This window comes from Loxodonta africana, chromosome 5, assembly GCF_030014295.1.
Source record: "Loxodonta africana isolate mLoxAfr1 chromosome 5, mLoxAfr1.hap2, whole genome shotgun sequence".
NCBI lineage: Eukaryota > Metazoa > Chordata > Mammalia > Proboscidea > Elephantidae > Loxodonta > Loxodonta africana.
In genome coordinates this window covers 147386400-147413317 of record NC_087346.1, presented here as the reverse complement: position 1 = coordinate 147413317, position 26918 = coordinate 147386400, and the positions used below count along the sequence as shown (strand labels likewise).

General features: G+C 43.7%; 1 protein-coding gene and 1 long non-coding RNA gene across 12 annotated transcripts in view; one reads left to right on the top strand and one right to left on the bottom strand.

Moving 5' to 3' along the window:
• Positions 1-328: 328 nt before the first annotated feature.
• Positions 329-8527, bottom strand: LOC135231463 (uncharacterized). The gene is made up of 2 exons (XR_010322166.1): positions 8153-8527; positions 329-3725 (listed from the first exon to the last, which is right to left on the bottom strand). It is a non-coding gene; the product is annotated as an uncharacterized LOC135231463 (long non-coding RNA).
• Positions 8528-8874: 347 nt separating this feature from the next.
• CPEB2 (cytoplasmic polyadenylation element binding protein 2) overlaps positions 8875-26918 on the top strand; it is a 74953-nt gene continuing 56909 nt past the window's right edge. For 2 of the 11 annotated variants that reach the window (XM_064286065.1, XM_064286064.1), the window contains exons 1-4: positions 8875-10789; positions 14028-14309; positions 15064-15153; positions 22042-22132. In XM_064286065.1, the coding sequence (XP_064142135.1) occupies positions 9095-10789; positions 14028-14309; positions 15064-15153; positions 22042-22132 (2158 nt within the window). In that variant the 5' untranslated portion in view covers positions 8875-9094. Of the gene's footprint in view, positions 10790-14027; positions 14319-15063; positions 15154-17000; positions 22133-23968; positions 26821-26918 lie in introns of those variants that run through there. The other 9 variants (XM_064286067.1, XM_064286069.1, XM_064286068.1 and 6 more) reach the window with 6 other exon arrangements.

Here is a 26918-nt window from a genome sequence, read left to right as displayed (position 1 = left end):
TCTTCTGTCCTTTCCTTCCTTTTCTCTTTCCTTCTTATAGCATTCGTCAGGCAAATACTAATCGACACATATTTACTGGCCGCTTGTGTGGCAGGTGCTATGGAAGTGGCCAGCAAGGGGAATGTGGAGATATATAAAGGAAAATCCATGACCTATAACATACTCAGGGCCTAATGGGGAAGATGGTCAAGGAAAAAAGATAATTATTGCTTATGCGATATGAGTTATAGTAAAAAAAAAAAAATTAGGACAATGTCGTGAAAGCATAGCTCAACTAACTGTCCATAGGAAGTCAAGAAAGAATGGCATCTGAGCTGACTCTTGAAAGTTAAGGAAGCGTTGTTGTTACATGCCATCCAGTCAGTTTCAACTCATAACGACCCTGTGTATAATAGAATGAAACACTGCCCGGTCCTATGTTATGCCCACAAACGTTGTTATGCTTGAGCCCATTGTTGTAGCCACTGTGTCAATGCATGTCATTAAGGGTCTTCCTTTTTTTCATTGACCCTGTACTTTACCAAGTGTGATTTCCTTCTCCAGAGACTGATCTCTACTGACAACATAGCCAAAGTACGTAAGATATAGTCTTGCCACCCTTGCTTCTACAGAGCATTCTGGTTGTACTTCTTCCAAGAAAGGAAGCATCAGCTATGTTAAAAGAGGGGAAGGGAATTCCAGGATGTAGAAACAGCGTGTGCAAAGGCACAGAGCTATGAAATGGCATGGCTGATTCAGAGGATCTGGTAGTATGGGAAGGTGACATAAGATAAAGGTAAAGAGGCAAGCTGCAAATAAGTTCTGAAGGGTACTGTCCACTAGCAAGTTTGGACTTCATACTGTGGGGGCTATGGAGCTGTTTATTGATGAGGATGTTGTGACAGGATCATAGTTGTTTTTTGTTTGTTTGCCTGTTTGGGGGGACTATAACAGGGAGGGTATTCAGAAGATAAACTGATAGGGAGACTTGCTAAGAGCCTATGCCAGAGGGAAGGATAGAGAAGAGATTGAGAGCTAAGGCACAGGTGGAAGAGAAGGATTGAAGACACCACATTTGAGCAAACATTCTGGAGTAGGATTGACTTGATTTAGTAACCAATTGTACTTGGATGGCAAAAGAGAAGGAGGAAGGGGATGACTCATGTTTCTAGCTTGAGAAACTGGTGTGTGATGAGGCCATTAGCTCAGATAAAGTGCTAAGGAAGAAGAGCAGGTTCGGGGGAAGACGGTAACTTCAGGTACGGACATATTGAGTTGAAGTGTCTGAGGGACACCCAGGTCTAGCTATTTAATAGGCAGTTGGAAATATGAGTTTGGATCTCGGGACTAGAGATGGATTTGGAAAACATTAGCATATAGATGATAGTTGAAAACATGATAGTGAATAAGGTCATCTAGAAATAGTGTGTAGAAATAGAGAAGAGGGCAAATAATATAAGCCTAAGAAGCTGGGTGGTACAAAGGTTAGTACTCTTAGCTGCTACCCAGAAGGCTGGAGGTTCAAGTCCCCTCGGGGTGCCTCGGAAGAAAGGCCTGGCAATCTACTTCCAAAAAGTCATCCATTGAAAAGCCTATGAAGCGTAGTTATACTCTGTCACATATCGGGTTGCCATGAGTCAGAGCTGACTCGACAGCAACAGGTTAAGAAGCTCCAAAATGTAAGGGATACACTGAGAGGAAGAAGGTCATGGGGGAGATTATGAAGGAATGTTTAGGAAAGTAGAAGAATAAGAAGTAATTGAGGATGGTACTACTCTGGGCTGCTGTGTTAATAAAGCATCCTAAAGTTAGACAGTATCAGGATGGACCTGCATTTCTATTTTCTAAGGCATGCCTAATAATTTCCTATGTAAAGGCTTTACCCATTCCCATTCTCTGGGGTCAGTTATACTTACAGGCTGTGCAACAATAAGAAACCAGTAGCTGAGAGGCTCAGTATCACCTGGGTCTTATTGCCATCCTGCCTGAACCTGTTCTGTTTCTAAGAGTTGGACTCCTGACTCCATCTTTTTTATCAAGCTCCTGTAATCAACTCCTATGTTTCAATGTCTTTCTTAAATACCCCAGTTCCTAGAGCCTGGAGTTCTGACTCTGGCTTACTAAAACGGAGAGTCTTGCCCTGTGGAGTCCAGTTTCCTTCTGATTATGTACTTGGCAACTACTGAGTGCCTACTTTGTGTCAGGCATTGTTCTAAGCATGAAGGATGCAGCAGTGAACGAAATGATGTTCTTTCATGGAACTTGTGGTCTAATGGGGAGGACAGATAAACAATTTAAGTACACAGGGTGCCAGAAGGAGAAAAATCCAACAGCGGAAGAGGAATAGGGAGCTTGGGAAGGGGAATAAAGGGGATTGCTAACTTACAATGGCAGTCAGGGAAGACACCCCTAAGGAAATGGCCTTGAACAGAGACCTGAAAGAAGTGAGAGACATTAAAGAAATGAGAGTGAGCCCTGCTGGTATTGATCCAGCTGCCAGTGAGTCGGTTCTGATTCATGGTGACCCCACGTGTGTCAGAATAGGACTGTGCTCCACAGGGTTTTCCATGGCTGATGTTTGGGAACTAATCACCAGGACTGTCTTCTGAGGAGTCTCTGGGTGGACTCAGGCCTCCAGTGTTTCAGTTAGCAGTTGAGCACATTAACAGTTTGCACCACCCAGGGACTCCTGGTTGTATTTTTTGTCGTGTGCTTTCTAGTCGATTTGAATTCACAGTGACCCTATAGGACAGAGCAGCCCCCATAGGGTTTCCTAGGCTGTAATCTTTATGGGAGGCCTTGGTGGCTATAAGGTCACTATGAGTCAGAACCGACTCAATGGCAATGTTTTTTTTTTGTTGTTTTCTTGTTTGTTTGTTTTGGTAGTGCAGTGATTAAGAACTCAGCTGCTAACCAAAAGGTCAGTGGTTCAAATCCACCAGCTGCTCCTTGGAAACCCCATGGGGCAGTTCTACTCTGTCCTATAGGGCTGTTATGAGTTGGAATGGACTGATGGCAATGGGTCAGAATCTTTATGGGAGCTGATTGCCAGGTGTTTCCTCCTGTGGAGCAGCTGGTATTTAGGGGATAAGTATTCCAGGCAACGGGAACTGCAAGAGCAAACGCCATGGGGTGAATTGCAAGAGCAAATGCCACGGGGTGTTAAATAAACAATATGCATCCTATTGTGTAGTAGAAGCTGTCAGTGGGGCGAGCGGGGGCAGGGGATGATAATGAAGAACTTTTTGACAACTGAAAATGTTTTGACTTTTATTCTGAGAAAATGGAGGTTTTCAGTCAGAGACGTTGACATGGTCTGTCTTCCATTTGGAAAGGATCGTTTTGGCTGCAATGTTGAGAAGAGATTGTAGAGGGACAAGATCAGAAGCTGGGACACCATTAGGAGGTTGGTGCATCTATCCAGGGGAAAGATGACAGTGGCCTGGATCAGGTTGTTTGGGGTGGGAGTGATGAGAAGTGGTTGGATTTCAGATATAATTTGAAGGTAGAACGGCAGTGTTTTCTGATGGCTTGGATATGGAGTAAGAAAGATGGAAGTCAAGGATGATGCCAAGGTTTTTGGCCTGAGCAAGAGGAACCAAGGAGTTGCCATTCACATAACTGGAGATGAATGAGGCAGGCGAGTGTAGTCTTGCACATGTTGAATTTGAGATGTCTGAGGAACCTGGGTCTCCCACGTCGAAGGTGAGAATTCTATCACTGAACCACCAATCCTGAATGTCTCACTAAAAAAAAAAAAAAAAAAAAGTTGCTATAAAGTCGATTCCAACTCATAGCGACCCTATAGGACAGAGTAGAACTCCCCATAGGGTTTCCAAGGAGCAACTGGTAGATTTGAACTGCCGACCTTTTGGTTAGCAGCCGAGTTCTTAACCACTGCGCCACTAGCACACCTCAAATTCCCTGGCCAATGAACCCCATGTGCAGCCACCACCCGTCAGTCAGCGAAGGCCTGTGTTTTGCTGTAATGCTGCCCAGGTTCCAGCATAATGCTGCCCAGGTTCCAGCAGGGCTCCCAGACTAAGAAGAGGCAGAAGGAAAGGTCTAGAGATCTACTGCTGAAAACCAGCCAGTGAAAACCAGTATGGATCACAAGGGTCTGATCGGCAAATGGCCATGGGAATGGAGCAGGACGGGGCAGCATTTTGTTCTTCTATGCTTGGGGTCACCATCAGTCTGGAGCCCACGCAAGGCCAGCTAACAACATGAGGCATTCACCTGGAGATTCAAATAGGCCGTTGTTTATACAAGTCTGGAGTTCAGGAGAGGCAAAAGCGGTAGCTAAAGCGGGCCAGTAGGAGGTCAAGAGATTTTGTTTTTGTTTTTCAAGGATGGGAAATGGTTTCTTTGTATACGAAAGTGTTCCAGAGAGAGAAGAGGGGATGATAAAGGGGAAAGGGGAATTGTTGGAGCCATAATCCTAGGTGAAGGGGTAGGATCTGGTGCACCAGCGGAGGGGCTGACCTTAGGTAGGTGCTCAAACAGGTCACCCATGGTAGCAGGAGGGGAAGGGGACGAGAACAGGGACAGATGTGGAGTGACTGGAAATGGTAGCAGTGCGGATCTGTGGAAGTTCTCCTGTGACTGCTTCTATTTCCTCAGTGAAATAAGAAGCCAGGTCAGCAGCTGAGGGTGAGGATAGAAAGTGTCAGGAGGCTTTGAGATAGAGAAGACGTGAAATAGTCTTCTAGGACAGTGTCCTTTTAATTTCGGCTCATGAACTAATATACTGGTATACACCAGTCGTCCGTGGAGTTAACTCCGACTCATGGCAACCCCATGTGTGTCAGAGCAGAACTGTGCTCCACAGGGTTTTCAATGGCGGTTTTTCTTAAGTAGATCACTAGGCCTTTCTCCTGAGGGTGGATTCGAACTGCCCTGATGTAGTAATTGGTCTTAAAATCAGTTTAGTGATTTGATACCAACATTTTAAAAAGTAAATAGAATTTAAAAATAAAGTTTTCTGCATGAATTAAGAGTAAGAATTGTTTCATAAAAGCTCCATTTCAGTTTCATGTGTGTGTGTATTAGGTTGTAGACAAAAATATTGTTTTGAAACACTTGTCAGGATACCAGGAGTCACTGAACAAGGGACAGTTGAATAAAATCAGGGCCTAATATAGGGGCATAGATTTAAAATGTTTTCATATAAAAAAAGATCATAATATAGGCTCAAAGGATCTGGGCACTACTTAGAACACCAAAACACCAGACTTTGTCCTCCCTCCTAATCTCCCCGCCCCACCCCCATCCCAATTATAGGAAACCTTTCTGTTTGAATATTTTCAATGATGGGAAACTCACCTCTTTAAGTTTTAGGTGCCAGAATGTAACTTTCCTCTCTCTCAAAAAAGCCATTGAAAACCCTACGGAGCACAGTTCTACTTTGACACACATGGGGTTTCCATGAGTTGGAACTGACTCTGCAGACAACTGGTATACACTGGTGTATTAGGTCATGAGCTGAAAATTTAAAAAACGTTGTCCTAGAAGACTATTTCACTCTGAGATGCTAAGACAGTAAGTAGTTCTGCCAGTTGGAACTTTGTATACTTAATATGAAGTTTAAGGAGCTCTGGTGGCACAGTGGTTAAGTGCTCGGCTGCCAAGGGAAGGTCAGAGGTTCCAACCCACCAGCAGCTCTGAGGAAGAAAGATGTTGCAGTCCACTTACATAAAGATTATAGCCTTGGAAGCCCTATGGGACAGTTCTACTCTGTCCTGTAGGATCACTATGAGTTGGGATCAACTTGAAGGCAATGGGTAATCTGAAATTTGACCTTATTACCAAATACGAGACTTGACTTCAACAGCTTTTCCCCATTTCAAAGAGTTCGGAATGTTCTAAAACAAAATCAGGACCAGAATATCAAAAAAATCTTGTTTGGTTCAAACTCTAGTCCAGAAAGTCACCATTGGCTTTTAAATGTAAAAGCCCTCTCTCTTCTCTTTACATCATCACACTAATGAAGACCTCTGTCAGTTTGTCTTACCGTGGGGGCTTGTGTGTTTCTGTGATGCTGGAAGCTATGCCACTGGTATTCAAATACCAGCAGGGTCACCCATGGTGGACAGGTTTCACCTGAGCTTCCAGACTAAGACAGACCAGGACAAGTTGAGGACACCTAACAACAACAACTGCAATTTTGACCAATGATTGAGCTAAGCTTTATGCCTATATTTTCTTCCTCTTTCAAGATTTATTGTTGGACTTAGAAATGAATCCAATCATATACAATGATACTTAGGAAAAATGTTATACATTCATAGAGTTTACATGCCTCGGTTGTTGAAGCACTTTCCCTGTAAAATATATTAATGGATATTATTTAAGAATATGTCAGTAGGTGCTGTGAAAAAGGCCATTTGTATTTTTTAATTCTAATGAGCTCTGGTTATTTTCTGAACACTGTAATTTAGAATAATAAATGTACTTCTCCAGTTCTGTATTTTGCCTGATTGTTAAAAATGGTTTATTCGCCTGACCAAGTTTGGAACCATTTATGAGTTTTAAGGATAATTTTTTTTCTTACTATAAAAGCAATATCAAAATTAGTTTATTAGACAAGATATCAGTCATAAAACATTATACATAAAACATTTTCCCCCTTGCAATGTTGCTTCCTGTCTACCGTGTGATTTATATAATTTTGAAACACTAAAGTAACAGAAGCTGAAATCAAATTTAAGTAATGTTGTTAGGTGCCACTGAGTCAGTTCTGACTCATAGCGACCCTACGTCCAACAGAACATTGCCCAGTCCTGTGCCATCCTCGCAATTTCAGCAGCCACTTCGTCAATCTATCTCGTTGAGGGTCTTCTTTTCCGCCGACCTTCTCCAAGGACTGGTCCCTCCAGATAACATGTCCGAAGTACATAAGACAAAGTCTCACTATCCTCGTTTTTAAGAAGCATTCCAGTTATACATCTTCCAAGACAGATTTGTTTGTTCTTTTGACATTCCATGGTATAGTCAATATTCTTTGGCAACACCAGTATTCAAACGCATCAATTCTTCTTCCTCTTTCTTATTCATTGTCCAGCTTTCACATGCATATGAGGTGATTGAAAATACTGTGGCTTGGGTCAGGTGCACCTTAGTTTTCAAAGTGAATCTTCGCTTTTCAACACTTCAAAGAGGTCTTTTGCAGCAGATTTGCCCAATGCAATACGTCTTTTGATTTCTTGACTGCTGCTTTCGTAGGTGTTGATTTCGGGTCCAAGTAACATGAAATCCTTGACAATGTCAGAATTTTCTCCATTTACATAAAATTAAAAAAAATCAAATAATAGCAAATAAGAGTTCATATAAATGTACTCTGTCTACATCGTTAAGTGTGAGCTAATTTACAACATTAAACGTTTCATCTTAGTCCAGTTGTCAAGCAAAATCAAGTAGAGTCTGAGCCCATCTTCTACTGCTTTTGCAATTAGAATCTATAGTCTACGTTTCTTTCAGGAGAGTAACTCCTCTAAACACCAAGAAAAACAGTTAAAATTGCAAAACAGGTACATGAAACTCATTTTATTACATACTATCATTGTTGTTCTTTATTTAGGCCCTCAAATATATATATATTTTTCGATGTAAAATGTTTCTTTCGGAAAGGAAATTCACAGGATTAGTTAGTTCCTCTTCTGAGGCTTTACGGGTGAACTCTACCAAGGAAAGCTCTCTCCCTTCCATTTTGCAAGCCTCAACAAGTAGGCTGCTGAGTCAGAACCTCCTTTTTTTCCTGAGTGAGAAATCTTTCTTCCTTGAAAATTCATAAAGCTTCGGAAATGTTTAAATTAGAGTCTCCCCGGGGGAAGAGAGTGGGGATGCGGGCAGGCAAGAATGTGGTGGAGAGGATCCGTGATGATCGCGCTTTTAATGCTTTCTTGAAATACCGGGACTTGGAGCTGGACCAGGGCTAGTTACCAGGGGAACTCGGCTTGGAACCCATTATATGCCGATATGCGTGTAAATAACCACATGGAGCCGTGTTCTGTTCCAGGGACTTTGTTCTTTGCTGAAGCAAAACTGACAGACACACGGGGCTCCAGTGCTTGGTGTTTACCCGACAGAAAAACGCTTCATGTGCTACAGGGAGGCTGATGACAGCGCACCGCAAGGGAGCTTGAAAACGGAAACAAACCGGGAAGGCACTTACAGGGCACTGAGGGTAGCGCGAAGGCGGGGACCTGGTGGCGCACGAGGTGTGGGGCGAACAGCAGCCAAAACCCGACCAGCGAGACTGGGAAAGGACCCACGCCGAGCCAGCGGGCGAGCGGCCCCAGGGCACCTGGCTCCGTTCCTATGGGGGCTTCAGGCCCAGCGCGGCCGCCGGGACCCTGAGCTTCCCCCCCTCCACCCCGTCGGGATCCCGGGCCTCAGTTTCCCTCGCGGGCCAGCCCGGTCCTGGGAAGCCTCGGCCGCTGTCGCCGGGCCTCACGTGACTGGGGGCGGGGCAGAGGTGACAGGAAGGAGGTGGGGCCGCGGAGGGTGAGGGAGGGGCCCGTGCGCCCCAGGGCCGGGAGGGGCCGTTGCCCAGGAACCGCCGCGCCGCCCGCTCTGGCTTGCCTCCCGTGGGCGCGTGCGCCCGGCGCCCGAGACCCCTGTCAGCCGCCCGCCCCTCCAACCGGCTTTCCCTTTCCTCTCCGCGCCGGGGGCCTGACGGGGCACGCGCCGCTCGCTCCCGCTCTCCCCCCGCCCCCGGAGGCGCGAGCTGCACAGCGTGCGCGCGCCCCGAAGCAGCTCTGCATATTAATGAATGGGCGGGGCAGGGGGCGGGGCGGCCTCGCGCCCGCGCGTGCCGGGACGCGCTGGTGGGGGCGGAGCGATTGTGAGGTGGCGCTGACGCACGTTCCGGGGTTCTTAAGCGACCGGGGTGGCGGCGGCAGCGGCGGCGAGGCCCGAGCCGGTCTCGGGAGGCGGCGGAGACCGCCGTGAGGGGTGGCCGGCCGAAGTCGGTCGTCCCTCGGCTCAATCACGGTGTCCTTGTCTCACTGACTCCCCCCTCCGTCCACCACGGCCGCGCCGCCCCAGATCTGGCGGCGTCCTAGGCAGGGCAGGGGCCGGGGCGCGTCTCCTCCCGCGGCCGCCGGCCTGATAAATGAGGGACTTCGGGTTCGGGCTGCTGCAGGCCGCCCCGCTCCGCAGCGGCAGCCCCGGGACCCCACTCAGCGGCGGGCCGTACCGCCCCTACGCCGCGGGGCCTGCCGCGGCCACCGCCCCGCTGCCCTCTGCCACGCCCTTCTGCCCGCTCTCGCCGCCGCCGTTGCCTGTCACCGGCTTCTCGGAGGCCGCCTCCCCCTTCTCCATCCCCCTCGGCTGCGGCCGCGCAGGCAGCTCGCTCGCTTCCTCTTCCTCCCCGTTCCCGGCGCATCAGCAGACCATGCAGGATGAGCCGCTGCCGGGCCTGACACAGCAGCCGGCGCGGCCGCTCTCTGGGGCGGCGGCCGCGGAGAAACTCCCCAACCACCACCCCGGCGGCGGCACGAACGCGGGTGTGACCCACCTCCTCCCCTCCCAGGACTTCAAACCGAGTCTGTACCACCCCGCCTCCGCCTCCGCCTCCTCCCGCTGCTGCTGCCGCACCTCCTCCCCGCAGGACTTCAGTAAGCAGCAGCAGCAGCAGCAGCTGAGCAGCCAGAAGAGGAAAGAGTTCAGCCCCCCCCACCTTCCCCACCCTCCGGACTCCAAGCCGCCGCCGCCGCCGCTCCACTGCCTCTGCCGGTTCAGCCCGCCGCCGCCGCCGCCCGGGCCGCTCCTCCGCTCGGCGCAGCTCGCCCAGCGCCAGCCGCCGCACAAGCCGCCGCCGCCGCCGTTCCAGCTCCCGCAACCGCAGCACCTCCCGCCGCAGGACTTCGCCCCGCGGCAGCGCCTGGCCGACCTGCCCCCGCTCCCGAAGCTCCCACCCTCGCCGCCCGCAGCCCCGCGGCACCGCCACGGAGGCGCGGGCAGCCCTCGCAAGACCCCGGCCGCGGGCGAGGGCAGCGCCGCCGAGCCCCCCAATGCGGGCTTGGCCGCCTCGACGCCGCCGGTGAACCCCGCGCCGGGCTCCATGGAGTCCCCCAACCACCCTCTCCTCAACAGTTCCAGTAACCTCCTGCCCGGCGGGGCGCTCGGCGCGGGCGCCTTCAGCAGCCTGCAGAGCCCGGACCTTTCGCACCCGGGCGGCGGCGGCGGCGGAGGCGGTGGCGGCGGCGGCGGCGGGGGCGGGGGGCCCCCGGGAGGCGGAGGGGGAGGCGGCTCCGCGTCGCCGCCGCCGCCGCCGCTGCCCGGCTTCGGCACCCCCTGGTCGGTGCAGACCGCGTCGCCGCCGCCGCCCCAGCCCCAGCCGCCGCCCCAGGCGCCGCCGCCGCCGCCGACCCAGCAGCCGCCCCAGCCGCCGCCGCAGCCGCCCGGCTCCTCGGCCGCCACCCCGAGTGGCGGCGGCGGCCCGCTCAGCGCCATGCCGCCGCCCAGCCCCGACTCGGAGAACGGCTTCTACCCCGGGCTGCCGTCGTCCATGAACCCGGCCTTCTTCCCCAGCTTCTCGCCGGTGTCGCCGCACGGCTGCGCGGGGCTCAGCGTGCCGGCCGGCGGCGGCGGCGGCGGCGGCGGCTTCGGCGGCCCCTTCTCGGCGGCCGCGGTGCCCCCCCCGCCGCCGCCCGCCATGAATTTACCTCAGCAGCAGCCCCCGCCGCCCGCGGCGCCGCAGCAGCCGCAGAGCCGGAGGTCGCCCGTCAGCCCGCAGCTCCAGCAGCAGCACCAGGCGGCCGCCGCCGCCTTCCTGCAGCAGAGGAACTCCTACAACCACCACCAGGTAGGCGCCGGGCGGGCGGCGGGCGGGCGGGCGGGCGCCGCGGCCCTCAGACGGCAGGCGACGCGGGTCGCTCCCCGGAGCGAGGGCGGGACATACCCCGGCGGGGCGTGCGGCGAGCGGTCGGCGCGGCCACCGGCCACCGTGGGCTGCGAGGGCTCCGGAGCCGGGTCACTCTGGCCGCCACGCCCCGCCGGGCGCCCCGTCGAACGCCCGGGGCGGCGGGGGCAGGAGCGGGCGGGCGGGCGGGCGCGTCCGTCGTGTGTCCCGTCCCTCGGAGCCGGGCTCCGCGCGAACCCGGGGCCCCGCCAGCCGCCTCCGGCCCGGGGGCCCGCGGTTCTCGGACCTCGGGAGGCGCGGCGGGTCCCGGCGGCAGGAGCCGAGGAGCGGCCGTGGGAGGCGAACCGGGGCCGGGGAAACGATGGCCGGAGAGGGTGCGTGTGGGCCCGTGGCTTTCCTCGGTGGCCGGTGAGGGGACGGGCAGAGACGCCGTTTTTTTTGAGAGCTTGTTTGGTTCATCCTTGGCCGGCGACAGAGCTCGCCTCAGAGGCCGGAGCCGGCGGCGGGCGGGTCCGCTCCCCAGCGCCCGGCCGGTCCGGTCCAGTCAGGCGGCCGGCGGCGCGGCTCCGTCGCTGGGGCCGGGGTGAGCCGGCAGCGCCCGGCCGGTCCGGTCCGGTCCGGTCCAGTCAGGCGGCCGGCGGCCTGGTCCCGGGACCTGCGGGAGCTGTCAGATGACTTGACCCCGGGAACCGTCGGTGGCGGCTCAGCGGGCGAAAACCGAGCCGCCGCGCGAGGGCTGGAGCTGGGGCGGCCGTGCGGGCGGGACGTGGCTGGGGCTTTTACAAAAGCACTGAAAGCCTGGAGTCCGGGATCCGTGTGTTCGCTGAGGAGAAGACTAGTACGTCTTTCGGACCTTAGCTTTTCTCTTGAATTTGGGCTGGTTAGTGGTTAATGGGTGAGTAGTGGTTAAACTGGAAACCCTGGTGGCGTAGTGGTTAGGAGCTGTGGCTGCTAACCAAGAGATCGTCAGTTCGAATCCACCAGGCGCTCCTTGGAAACTCTCTAGGGCGGTTCTACTCTGTCCTATAGGGTCACTATGAGTCAGAATCGACTCGACGGCAGCGGTTTGGTTTTGGAATGGTTAAGCTCTGGGCTGCTAACGGAAAGGTTGACGGTTTGAACCCACCGAGCAGGCTCTGCGGGAAAAAGACCTGGCAATCTGCTTTCGTAAAGGTTACAGTCAAGGAAACCCTATGGGGGCAGTTATACTTTGTCGTATAGGGTCGCTGTGAGTCAAAAATCGACTCTATAACACCTAACAACAGCATATTTTAAGTGGGTAATGTAATCATGAAATAACAGGTTGAGGTTTTATTTATTTGGGGTCTTTCTGAATCAAGATCATCTTCCTATCACCTTCACTTCTTGTGTGGCTGCTGGGTCGGATAATTGACATTGAAGGAGTGTTTTTAATCTGGTCAGCGTTTACTGTACTGACCATTCTGTTTAAGGCCATTTTCTCTGCTTGGGGTAAGGTGCTTGGGATAATGTGGTTAAGGATTGACAGAGAAGAAAAATTTGACCTTAATCAGTGTTTACTTACATAACTTTTTCCATTGACTGGTTAAAGTTTTAAAGGGTTAACCTTTTTAAAAGGTGGATACTATGAATCTGTATTAACCAAAGTAAAAATTAACAGTTGTTGAATGACTGGTTTCTTACGGAGAAAGGAGAGTGTGTCATATAAGGAATAAAAATATCAAATTTGGAAATAGTTTGCTCTTCCATGATTTACCTAATCTTGAGCAACATAGTAGGTTTATTTTGTGTTTCAGTATGTTTTTTCAAACTGGAAACAAGCTACAGAAAATTATAGGTTTTATTATTACCATTGTTAAAGCCATGATTTATAGAATGTTAGAAGAACATTTATTATGGTCCATATTTTAAGTATTATTTGCTTTTGTACTAAGGCGGTGGGTCTTGTAATGGAGTAGTAAGTGTTCACACAGCTTTTATATGGAATTTTAGATAACTGGAAGAGAACTTCAAATAGTGAATCTAATTTAGTGAGAAAAGGCCATCGAGAAAGAAGAGGTTTGTTCAAGTTCCTTTAACTGTTTAAATTATATTACATGTGCAAGGTTTAAAAATAGGCACTATAGCTCAGATATTTAAAAATGTGTCTTGTAAGAAGCAGGGTTTGATTTTTTAGAGTGCTGTATGTATTGATTTATAGTAACTGCATGCTTCATGCTTCCTTTTGCTCAACCTCAGACTGAGCTATTAAAATATAAAACCCTAATTAGAAAGCTTAGCAGTAAAATAGCTGGCAATTAATAATTTTTTTAAAAAAAGATCTATACAATTACAGCCTTTTCGTGAGTTTTCCATTCTTTGAACACTTTTCTTACCATAGGCTCTGGATTGAAATATAATTTACTTTGGAAAATGAATAAGCTAAATGGTGACTTATATTAAGATCTCTACTAGAAAAATCAAAACATGTAGTAATTGTTTATTGTTAGGAGATCTCAGTGGATCCACCTAGGGGTAACATCAGATAATTGCTTAATAGTTCATGCATAATTAAGTGAAATAGAAACAGAAACACTTTATCAGCATCTACACTGAAACTAGAATGAAATACTTTAAAAGTTTTAAATGGCATATTTCCTATCTCGCTCCCTGTTCTAAAAGGCATTTCTAATTTGTGCAACAGAGTAACACCAAACTTTATCATTAGCCAGTTTTGTAGTGGTACAATGTGTTTTGGAGTCCAAAGTCTAACTATTTAACTCACATGGCTGGGAAATTTTAGTAAAGACCATGCATTTAGTCTTGTGCCTAGCAGAATGTTTGTTTTAAGATCCCCATGCAGCTTATATCTTTAAGGACCTTCAGAGTTAAATTAATCAGTTTAAAAGTATATATTTTTTTTCTCCATACTTAATGTATATACAGTTCCCTCTAAAGGGAAAAAAAGTGGCTTTTATTTTAGCAGTTGCTACAAAATATATGCTTGTTACATTATGATTTATGGCCGACAAGATGGTGAAAATTTACCAATGGCATTGAATAAATGTTTTCAATCTAGCAAGGTCGTAAGCTTACTATTTTTTATAAACCAGCCTTATTACCTTTATATATTTCACTTATCAATTCTTAGTTCATATCGAAATTGAACTTGAATTATAAACACTTGAAATGCGTATACTTTAAATAGATGTGTTTTCTCCAGCCTCTTCTGAAACAATCTCCTTGGAGCAACCATCAGAGCAGTGGCTGGGGCACTGGAAGTATGTCCTGGGGAGCAATGCATGGCAGAGATCATCGTAGAACTGGGAACATGGGAATTCCAGGAACTATGAATCAGATATCTCCATTGAAGAAACCATTTTCTGGTAATGTCATAGCACCACCGAAATTTACTCGCTCTACTCCATCGCTGACTCCAAAATCTTGGATTGAAGATAATGTGTTCAGAACAGACAACAATAGTAATACACTCTTACCCTTACAGGTAAGAATGGTATGTAAACGACTATTTCTAATGTTAATCTTTCAAAGTAGAAAGTTGGGTGATAGATTAGTGTGGTAAAATTAACGGATTAAAGAAATGAAGTTCTAGGTTTTAAGCATAGAATAATTATCAAAGGATGTAATTGAGCATGTAAAAAAATTCTCAAAACACAATAAGCTTCATAACTGTAGAAAAACCTACTGTATTTCTTAACATACAGTGAAGCTTTTAATTGGCAGCTTCTTAAGAATTTATTTATTCAACTTCAATAGGCCACCAAGATGTGTTTCTCCTATAATATAAAAAAAAAATACATAGCTAAACTAAAAAGTGCCATAATTGTCACAATTGTGCATAGATTTAACTGTGATCAGTTATACGTATGTTAGCATACAGTATTCAGTATAGCTGTGATTATGGCAAAATAATATCAGGACTTTTTACATCAAATTCGTGTTTGTCTTCACTGTTCAGTGACTGTTTCCAAATGTGGCCTTAATACTTATAGTAATAAGACATTTTTTTCAGGCCTTTTATGTATGTTGTTGATATTACAGGTTGATGAAATTTCATGATGGCTGTTTCAAATGAGTTTTTTTTTTGTTTGTTTGTTTTAAACCTTTAGAGGACAGAACAAACAAGTTAGAAAGACCTTTGGACTTTTTGTTTTTTGTTTTCTCTTTTTTTTTTTTTTGTGGGTGGGTGTTGGGAAGAGAACTGCTCCTTTCTGATGTAAACTTCTATGCTATTGAAGGTGAGATCTAGTTTGCAGTTGCCAGCTTGGGGCTCAGATTCACTCCAAGATAGTTGGTGCACTGCAGCCGGGACATCCAGAATAGACCAGGTAGGCTGCACAGTGTGTGTTTTTCAGGGTTTTGGCTAGGAGTTTAGTATTTATTTTATGATTAGGATTTATTACTCTCCAATTATGCCTATTTAAGCATATGTCAGAGGACATTAAAGCAATTTGTTTTGTAACGGTCACTCAATTTAAACTGCTTGATATAAAATGCTTAATTTTCAAATTTAAAAGTAATTTGTAATCATTTTATGTTTCCAACACATAATACATTTGTTTTTAGAAAAGGGAATTAATAAAACTTGGGGTCATAAGAGCACCTGACTTTAAACATCAGTTGAGCTGAACGGATTTTATCTGCTTTAAGAATTAACTGAAGTTAGGTACAAAATCGTATGTCTAATTAACGTGTAACCTTACATTTCATGATTGTTTTTTAGAAGTCTCTAGTAAATCTTTGTCATGAAATCTGCTACGTTTGTCCTGAGATATTTCTAGTAAAGCCCTGTCTTAGTTTTTTTCACCTTTATAAAGAACTTTAGTATTTACTTCATTCTAAATTTTGTTACTGCTCTTCTATTGTCTTCTTTCAAATAATCAGTTTTCTACGGAGTAACTCTGAGTCAAAAAGCTGGGGGTCAGTCTTAATCAAATTACCTTCAAGCCCTGGGTGGTTACAAAATACTAACTTCCAGTAGACTGAATTTAAGTATTTTCTGATACCTGGTGATAAAGATGATTATAGAACGAATAGAGAACCCAGTCCTTAAATATGAGGATTCTTTCTTACAGAGTCCAAGTTTGAAAGAGCACAGACTTGACGTTGTGGAAGTCCACTGAATAGAGCTATGTTATCCTTAGCTAAAGCTCTTCCTTAGTTAATTTGTCAACATGAGATGATTTTACAAATATGGACTGTGTAAGCTAATGAATAATACATTTCTAAATGGGTTGTAATCTAGAGGGGTAGCACTAACTTTAATTAATCATCACAAGCAGCTGTTTTAGACAAGTTCTACCTATTTACCAAAGTAGTCCTGTCAGGATCTCTCCTTAGAAATACTAGTTACCTTATATAATTTGTAATTTATTGTCTTGTTAATATAAGTTGGCTATCCATCTGTTTTCTACTCACTTCTCTACTCGGGGCCCAGTTAGGCCATATTAGTGATAGTTGTATGGTAGCACTATGTTGGTCAAATCAAATAGATAAATACCTAGGAAATGGTATGTTAGAAGAGGAAAGTTATAATTATTTTGAAGATGACGAGGATGTGTTTTGAGAGAGGAAGTGAACTGACTGTTCTAAGAGTATGTGCAGGAAGAAACAATTGAGTACATACATGATAGTGATAAATATCTGTGGAGAAGAAAGAAAGATTAATTAGCATAAAAGGGTCCATGCGGGAAGGTTGTGGATATTGAGAAACTAAGTTATTGAGATGGTTTCAGTTTGGTAGAAGGGCCCATGGGACAAAGTCTTCCCATTCCAACTTCAACCAGAGCCACTTTGCTTTTGCCTACTCTGTAACCTGGCATTTTAGGCAGATTTATTTTAGGAAAAAGGATTTTGGTGCTTAAAGGTATACATATACACATACACACATATACATACATAAATGTGTACGTCCAAGGGCGGTACAAATGGTTAAGTGCTTGACTGCTAGCTAAAAGGTTGGCAGTTTGAATCCAGAGGCACCTAGGAAGATAGGCCTGGTGACCTGCTTCTGAAAGGTCACAGCTTTGAAAACCCTATGAAGTGCAGTTCTACTCTGCAACACATGGGGTAGCTATGAATCAGAATCTACTCCATGATAACCAACAACAGCATATATATATACATTTATGTATGTATACACACATATACTTTTTTTTTTTTTTTTAATGCTGAGATATTGGCATTCCCTGTGGACTCTTCGGCAGAGGTGTGATATGACAAAGTTGAAGACAGAAGTGAAAGATAAAGACAGTGGAAGGTGATGTGAACTAGAAGGAAAGGTGGTCTGAAAACGATCTTCTTCCTCATCCTTTCATAATCTTTGGGACATTGGATGGGATCTTATGGGTCAACATTTCCTTTCCTATAAGGAAGAGAACTAGGCCATCTAAGGCCTTTTTAGCCAGCTCTTACACTTTACCTGGTCTGTTTTGGCCATTTTTTTCCTTCTCTGCTCCCTCCCTCCCCTTATTTTTAGAATGCAAGGATCTTGATTTCTTGGGGTGAAGGGGATGGGCAGTGGTCCGAGGTAGTATATGACCTCCCCAAAACCTCCCAGCTGGTCTTAAAAGCACCCTAAGGGTGGTCGTTATAAATAATTTGTTCTGTGTTTCCATCTTTCCATAAAAGGTCGAGGTATTTGAAGCTAAGATTCTTAAAAATACAGCAGCAACTACAAACTGGCATTGGTATCTTAAACTGTTGGGTAGTTTCTCACTATTTGGTAAAATTAAAATTATAGAAAATACTTAGGCTTTCAAATATCTGGGTATATTATTTTCATTTCTACCTTTTCTATCATGTAAAAACATGTGAATACTAATAAGTGTTAGTTAACAAACACATTATTTAGAAACACTTAACTTCTTATGTCTTTTAGCCTCAAACTGATTAGGCCTAAAAAATTAACTAACTTCTAGAACTAAAGTTTTATTCTTAATACTTGGGCACTTTAGGCGCTCCTATGGCAAGATGGGAAAGGTATAGTCTGCTTGGTTTTATTTCAATTGTATATAAAATTTTGTGGGTTGCTATTTCTTTCTTTTAAATGAGCTATCTTTTTAATAAACCTTAAACCCGTTACCGTTGAGTAGTCGATTAAAGCTTCAGATTTAAAACTTCGTAAAAAACACAAGTGTAAATTGTCATGCATATTTCTGACTTAAAATAACTAAGATGTTTGTCTTAATCTCTTTAAGGCTGAGAATTATTTTAAAACATTGCTAGCTAGTTACCCTTGTAAGAAATCATACTCAAAAATGTGAATTCTGAATTAACCTTAAAATAGAATTTTCAATTAGAATCACCGTACTTATTCATTAATACTTGAATATTTTAAATCAAAAAGTAAATACACTGGTAGCTGAGGTTATTATTACTTACAAGTTTATATGTGGCGCCTCAGTTCCCTGTAAACAAAGCAGTGTCCAGCCTTTAGATGTGTGACACAGCATGTAAAGCTGTGTAAGCTGCATGTCGGACTGCCTTCTAGCAGTGAGATCGTCAGGATGTTGGACTTCAGATTCTTGCTCTTACCAATGTTCTGCCTGCAGTGCTGGAGCGTGACACATAAACTACTTTGAATTAATTGAAGCCGTTATCCTCTAATCTTCAATATCCAAGCTATTATGATACTATTTATGATAAATGATAATTATGTAACTCCCTTATAAAAACAACTTACTTGAAGTCTTTATTCACCTTGCACAAAAAGCAGACCAGCCCAGTGTTTCATCGAATAAACGCATTCCTTACAGTGTGGTTCTGAGGCCAGATGAACTTAAGGGATGTTGGCAGGCATCAGACTGTTAGAGCTACTGAAAATGAGAGAGAATGAACTGTTGTATACACGTTCAGGCAGTGGACGCTTCTTTCTCTTTTATGTTTTCTATCCTGTGTTTGGAGCCCTGGTGGTACAGTGGTTAAGAGCTTGGTTGCTAACCAAAAGGTTGGCAGTTCAAATCCACCAGCAGCTCTCTAGAACCCCTACGGGACAGTTCCACTTTGTCCTATGGGGTTGGTATGAATCGCGATAGGCTCAATGGCAACATGTTTGGATCTTGTGTTCGGAGCTTTGGTGGCGTGGTGGTTAAGAGCTCAGCTGCTGAACAAAAGGTTGGCAGTTCAGATCCACCAGCCACTCTTTGGAAACCCTATGGGGGCAGTTCCACTCTGTCTTGTGGGGTTGATATGAGTTGGAATCCACTCGATGGCAGTGGGTTTTTTTTTTTATCCTGTGTGCAGTTCTTGTGCTTGTTACATTCTTACCTCAAGTATTTTCTTCTTGTCTTTTCATTTTCATTAGGTATACTTTGGCCCTTTTGGGGCTTTTTTTTTTTTTTTTCCAGTCTTCAGAATGACTGTCACAGCACTTTGTTCAGGTTCAGAAATAATAAAGGAATTTCAAGAAATATATGTGCATTGTGTATATTAGTGTTTTAATTACCCTTGGGATGTATGGGGGAATCCTTTGAGAAGCTGAGACTAGTTGGGTGAATAAGGGGCGTACATGTGAAACAACTAGAGGATGATGCAAGAAAGTGTGAGGTGAAGTGCTACGTTGTGTAACAGCTGAGGAGCACATCATCTCCTATTTCAGCATGGTGCAATAACTGATCAGGAAAATGTAATCAGCATTTAACTTCTGTGACAATATTAGCATGACTTTGCTTTCTATTTTAAAGTAAAAGTTGGAGAACTAAACACAGACATTGATAATATAACAAAAGCTGATCTTTCTACTTAGGCAGAGGAATACATGCTCAAGTATCTGTTATATCTGTAAATATGAGAACATAGGATTTTTCTGTAATTCACCTCCTTTTTATTTGAAAGAACACTTCATTTTCAAGAGAAAAAGGCTCTGCTTGACCACTTCTTTAGAAATACAATAGAGTTTTAAGTACCTGAAAAACAAAAATAATAATATTCTATCAAAAAGCTCCGTTTTAATTAAGTTTGAGTTCCTTTTGTTGTACTAATTCTAATAGTATGCGTTGACCGTCTTAGTCCTTTTTTAGCATTTACAATCTGTTCTCTTCAAGATTAGAATTATTTTGTTCTTCCTGTGTCTTCAGTCTTTCTAGGACTTCAGGGAAGCTGTCATAAGTATTTGTGGCAAATGTCTGCATTTAAGAAAAACAATAAAATAGAATATGAATTATTCTTTTTTCACCTATCTGTTTTGATCATTTTTTTTTTTGCCTGCTTTTTAATTGTGGGATTCTGTAATAACAGTCCTGAAAGCCCAGTTAGTTGATTCTGTGCCAGATAGTTTTCGTATTTTAAAATAGGTTAAGGATAAACTGTTCCTCACAGAGATTTTTATCTTTGTGAAATCTCTTAGCTGTTTTGTAAGTTACATTGCTGTGGTTTTCCACATTTATTGATGCTAATCAGTATTGGTGTGTTCATGACTACTTTAAAATTGTCTCAGGATTTCTGTTTAGTTTTTAAACCCGTGGTAATTTGCACGACCACCACCTGTCTGTCTGTTGCGCTGTGGTGGTTTTTCGTTGCTGTGATGCAGGAAGCTATGCCAGGTTTCTTTTTTCCAGCCTAAAACAGACTAGTAAGAAGAACCTGGCAATGTGCTTCCAAAAATTAGCCATTGAAACTTGTTTAGTCTGTAATACTAAATCTGCCCCTCTAGCTTTAAAGAACTTACAACCCCAATTTAAACATTAAAATAAATAAATGAACATATAATTAGGAAAGCTTTTAAAGGACAGTTTCTCACTGTTCTCTGGGTTGTGGACCCCTTTGAGAAGCTGATGAAAGCTATAAACCTTTTCTTTTGGAAAAAAAAAATACTGTTTATACACGTACAGAGTGTTGCGTATAATCTCAGAGAATTCAAAGCCCCTCTTGAAGCTCTTGGGCCCCAGGTTAAGAATCCTGCTCTGAAGTGCTTAATTCTGATTTCTATTGGGACTTTTTTCCTCACTTTCATTCTTATTCTAACCTTGTCTTTTTCCTGTGTTAATCATTTTTGGAGAGTTTAAAATGGCATGCTCTGTCTCCCCCACATTCACTTGCACAAACATGAATACACACATACTTAAATGGGTGGGGGTTGGCATGGAAGGACTTTGGGGAAAGACTCCCAGGTTATGTGGGGGGCATTGCCCAGAGCTTGCTGAGGTAGTTCCCCATATGTATTTGTTTCCATACAATGAGTATATGTTGAGCAGAATAGAATACAGTGTAAATTCATGAACATTAAAGAATCACATTCCTTTCTTCTAGTAAGGAAGCTTGTGGCACAGTGGTTAAGAGCTTGGCTCCTAACCAAAAGGTCTGCAGTTTGAATACACTATCCGCTCCCTGGAAACTCTATGGGGCAGTTCTACTCTGTCGTAATGGGTCACTGTGAGTCAGAATCGACTCATGGACAGCAGGTTTGTTCTTTGTAAATAAGCAAGCTGGTTTACAGAGTCCTCTCTGCACAAAAGATAGCAACTTCGTCCTATTTTGAAGTAGGAAATTTAGTGCGATGGGGATACTTTACCCTGTCCTTTTTCATCTGCCCCCACCCCGCCCTTTTTTAAGAGAGGAAGGGGAGGGGTTAGAAGTGCAGAAATCAATAGATGAGCACTTGGAGAGTGACATTTAGATATAGATATTCTAGGAATTGGTCTTTGGTCTGATATTAGTATTTCATGCTTTTGATTTTTATTAGATGTCTGTGCATTCATTATAATGAAAATCTATTCAGACACAAAGTCAAACAACGTAAAATGTTTGATAGATGTTTAAAGTATGGTGCAATATGGAATTAAGTTCTTTTCCCCAAAATATTTATTTTTCAAGTGTCAGTGTTATCTTTTTAGATAAATGAGACAAGTTTATGCGTTAAATAAACAACTGAAGGTTTTTTCTATATGTATAACATTTTCGGAATCCATGTAAGCTGAGAATGATAAAACTAGAAATTAATTTACTGTATTGCATTAATATTGCCAGTGAAATTAGATCATTCTTGATAGGAGATTTTAGAGATAAATATATTGCGTATATTGTCCAATACAAGAAGGATGATAACTCAGGAGATCCTGAGTTACTGGCATTGCTTTGGGATGCAAACTGATTAATAATAATATATTAATCAGATGTCCCGTTCATTTTATGTAAGAGAATTTAGAGAATACTTTCATAATGACTTTCTGAAAAAGTTGCATAGATTATGTTGAGAGATTTATTTTCTTCTCTTTCAGGACCGAAGTAGAATGTATGACAGTTTGAACATGCACTCTTTGGAAAATTCCCTTATTGATATTATGAGAGCGGAGCATGATCCTCTTAAGGGTAAGTGACAATTTAAAAAAAAAAAAAAAACTTTATTATCTACCAGTTTGCTTATTTTAACAGTTTTAATACGAAAATGAGCACTGTATAGCCCCTGTGACATCTCTAAGGAGTCCTGGTGGCACAGATGGTTAAACGCTTGGTTGCTAACCAAAAGTTTGGTGGTTCAAACCCACGCAGCAGCTCCGTAGAAGAAAGACCTGGCAATCTGCTTCCATAAAGATTACGGCCAAGAAGACTCGGTGGGGCAGTTCTTCCCTGTCTCGCGGGGTCACTGTGAGTCAGAGTAGACTCAACGGCACCTAATAACAACAACCTGACATCTATAATCTGTTATAAATTTGCTAATTTTTTTGTGTGTGTGTGTGAAAGGTACTTTTTTCATTGTAGTTTAGATTTATGCCAACTTACCATATACAGAGAAAATGTAGACCCAAACTGTTTGCTTCTAATTCGAGAAAAAGCTACTCTTTGGAAAGCACGCTCTACAGTTCACCAAAGGATGAAAAAGAGATCTAAAAGTATATTATAGTCACTTTTCTAAAATTCCATCAAAATACAAAAATATTACAAAAAATTCTTGGAATACTTAACATTCACAGTTTGCAGTGTTTCGAACCTAGAATCATCTTAAGTTAAACCGCCTTCCCTATTTTTCTTATAATGACGTAGGCTTTTAAAAGAGATTATTTTATGGTAGCTTCTTCGAGGTGGAGAATGGTTCTTCATAAAAGTTGGGTAAATTAGGAAGAAAAAAAATCATCCCACTAATTTACGATAGCAACCTTCACTACTGTTAAAGGAGTCTGAAAATAATTCCATTGATACACTTGCTTTCATGTGTACATGTTATGTGTATAAGATGAAAAAAAATGTTGCTAATGATTTTGCATTTCTTTATACAATATATCTCATTGCCTTTTGTATTAACGATGAAAATCTCTGGTAAACTATATAAACAGGAATGCTGAGAGATTGTTAGTTATCTGTTGTTACATAACAGATTACCCCAAAATTTAGCAGCTTACAACACCAATAGACATTAATTATCTCACACAGTTTCTGTGGGCCAGGAATGTGGGAGTAGTCTAAGTGGTTTGCTTTGGCTCAGCTCTCTCACTGAGTCAAGACCATGGATTATCTTGCAAAATTTAGCTTTCAAAACTCTAGAACTTCAGTGTTGGTAGCAGGGCGGTGGCACGGAGCTAAATTGATAAAACTAATCAGATATCTAACCATTTATGTCACATGTTTCTGCATTTTGCTTGTAAGAGAGTTTCTTGTCTAATTCCTTGATTTTAAGGTGTTTGAGAAGCTCATGGGAACATTGGTGATTGTTGACGATGTACACCAGTGATACTCCTCCTCACAAACTAATAAAGTTATACTCCCCCCCCCTTTTTTTTTTTTGCTTCTAACCGCAATCCAGTCAAGTGTTTTGAATACCTGTATATTGTGGTCTTGTTCTTTTTCATTGTTAAACTGACAGTTCTGGTGGCACTTCTCTTGGTACCACTGTTTTAAGAACAGAAACCAGTAGCTTGTGATTAAGAAAACTTTCCCTTTTTTTTTTTCCTCTGGCATCTCTAGAAAGAAAACTCTCAGAAATCCTGGTACATGATGAAGTCAGTGTTATTAACTGTTACCAGTGGATAATGAAAAGTATTTTATTATTTTCTCCACTCTTCTTTAAAAATAGCCTTCTGCAGATCCTAGAGAAAATATTCGCTACGGTGCTATTAATTATCTCAGTTTTTCTTTTTCCTAGCCCATGTTATAATAAAAGTGGAGGGAAACCTAGAGAGAGGACTTTGACAAAGGAGACAGAAGCAATATAAATCTAAGAGGAAATTAATAACCAAAAAAAACAAACCAAAACAAAACATCTTAAGTGAATTCAGAATTCATATGTTTGAAAAAACGATCTTTGGCTAAGCCAAGGGACGCGAGAAGGGGAAAACGCGTCCCCGCCCCCCAGGAGTTGTCACGGTGACAGAGCTCCTTTTCTAATTGGAGAGCATTATGTACCACATGTATTATTTCAGGGATTAAAAAGAAAAAAAAAAAAGAGAACACTTGTCTACATAGTATGAAGAAATATGAGTGGTACTTTGCAAATTGCTGTCATCTTACCTATCTAAAACTACCTTGATACCAAATGCTGCCACTTTTTTTCCCTGCTTTTCTTATAAGCACCATTACCTTCTGAGATAATCAGACTGTATATCTTCTTCCTTTCCCCACTCTGGTCATTAAACTTTTTCTTTGGGCTGAACCCCATAGAATCTGCTGAAGCAAGGTTGTGGCAAATGAGGAAACCAGCCCAGGGTAACTTCTGAATTCCTTTCTCCTTTTCATTTCTGATCTTTAGGGCAACACTTCAGCCTCTATTCCGTCCCTTCTTTCTCATCTCCTAATCCCTTTAAGCTACTATTTGTCTTTCAGTTTGTCATGCTGAGGTAGTTTATGTGTGGTTATGGTTTTTTATGGTACTGGAAGCCAAGCCACTGATGTTTCACGTACCAGCAGGGTCACCCATGGTGGATAGGTTGTAGCAGAGCTTCCAGATTAAGACAGACTAGGAAGAAAGGCCTGTGATCTATTTTACAGAGTAGCCAGTGAAAACTTATGGATCAGAACAGAACATTGTCTGGCTCACTTGCTTTGGCTATATCATTAAAAAAAAAATTACAAGGTAGTAATTGCTAGAGGAGAACATTGTATTTGCCAAAGCGGTGGTGAGGGGGGGTCTAATGAGGGTAAAGGGCTAGTGAACCCTCAGTAAGATGGATTAGAACAATAGCTGCAATGATGGGCTTAGTATGCTGGTGATTGTGAAGATAGCACCAGGACCAAGCAGTGTTTGCTATGAGTCAGAGTCAGCTTGAAGGCAGCTAACAACAGTCCCTTTAAGAAATATTGTCCTTTATTAATAAAAAGAAATTCTTTTTTTTTTCCAGAAACAAGATGAATCTTATTTTATCCTTTTATAAAATATTAAAAACAAAAACAAAACCCAGCTGTTCACTTTGTCTTCCATGTGGGAGATCATGATCTGGCTTCCCTTAGAGCAAGTGATACAGCTCAAGGCTAATGCCCCAATGTCTTTATGACCTAGCCTTAAAAGTCTCACAGCATTGTTTCCAAAGCCGCCTACTACAAACATAAGTCAGCCTTGCTGAATTTGGAAGGGGGTTGCTACTTGAGTGATCTAAATACCAAGAAGCAAGAATTAGTGAGGACCATTATGGGGATTGGCTACCACAGAGGTGGAAAAGCAGAAGCTGTAAATTTGCCTTTGGTTCTACTATGAGTCTAAAGGAAAAGAGAAACTAGTCAAGTTAGTTAACATCAGTAGAAAAATATAGCAGTCAAGCATATCTCTGGAATCCAGAGGAAGTCAGTAGCAGGTTACTAGCCTGACTGAGAACTGTTACTCAGCAATTATACTAACAGAAGCACCCTCTCATTCTTACTCTTAATACCCCAAGTACTTCACTATAGCTTATTTCCTCTTTCCCACCTCCCCAGTTTTCTTATAGGTCAATAGGGAATCTTTGTTGTTTAATGTTAAAGTTTTTATGGTCTATTATAGCAGTTTGGGGACACTCTTGTTGGGGCTATATACGAAACTCTGAATATACTTTATCTCACAGAGTATGCCTACTTTTGTACCATACAGTGTCTTAGACATTGGCTATACTTTCTTTAAAACATACATTGTCTTTGGTCCCCTGGAATGTATAGCTAGCCGCCTGGGGAAAGAGAGACAGACCATACACAAACAATGTATACATAGTTACACAGCGTTAGGAATACTGTGAGGGCTGTGGTGGTTCAGTGGTAGAATTCTCACCTTCCGTTCAGGAAACCTGGATTTGCTTCCCAGCCAGTGCATCTCATGCATAGCTACCACCTGACTGTGGGTAGAGGCGTGCGTGTTGCTATGGTGCTGAACAGAACCTGAAACGGCTGCTAGTCCTGTCTTCACTTCTTTAGGGCTTTTTTGGTATAGCACTACCAGTCGGCACTATAGAGTGTGAGGCTGCCTTTTACTCTGGATCATAAATACTGACGCACTGTTTGATGCTTTCCTTGGTCTGAATGGCACTGGTCAGTATGTTTTAATTATTTGGATGTGGATTCAGTTTTTTGGTGACTGTCTTGATTCTTAGCAAATATTTTGCTTTCAAAAGGAAAAACAAACATTCTTTTAATGGCTAAAACAAATCTAATGCTTTGTCAGGTATAGTTTTGTGACTTTGCCATTTTATATTTGCATGATAATTTTAAATAATCTGTGATCTTTTAATGTACATGTGGGTCAATTCATTCCCTTTAAACAAACAAAAAAAATAAGACTGATTACTGTTAAGCTCTTCTCTTTTCCTTCCCCTAATAATTTGTAAAAACAACATACGTAAATAAGGTCAATTGTCTTAGACTGGGTTCTCTAAGGGAAGTGTATATAGATATAAATAAATACATATATAAGAGAGATTTATCTCAAAGAAATGGCTTAGTTGGTTGTAGAGGCTGGCAAGTTCCAAGTCTGTGGGTCAGGCATCAGTCTGGAGGATTCTTCTGACTCATGTTGCTGCAGGGACTGACAAACCCAAGATCAGCACGTCAGATGCTGGGCCACTGACTCCCTGGCTGCAGAGACCAACAAATCTCAAGATCAGCAGGTAAGACCCCAGGCAGCTGGCTCAAGACCCGAGAACCAGGCATCAGATGATGACGATACAGATGCAGAATCCAGAGCAAGCAAGCAAGCTTTGCCAGA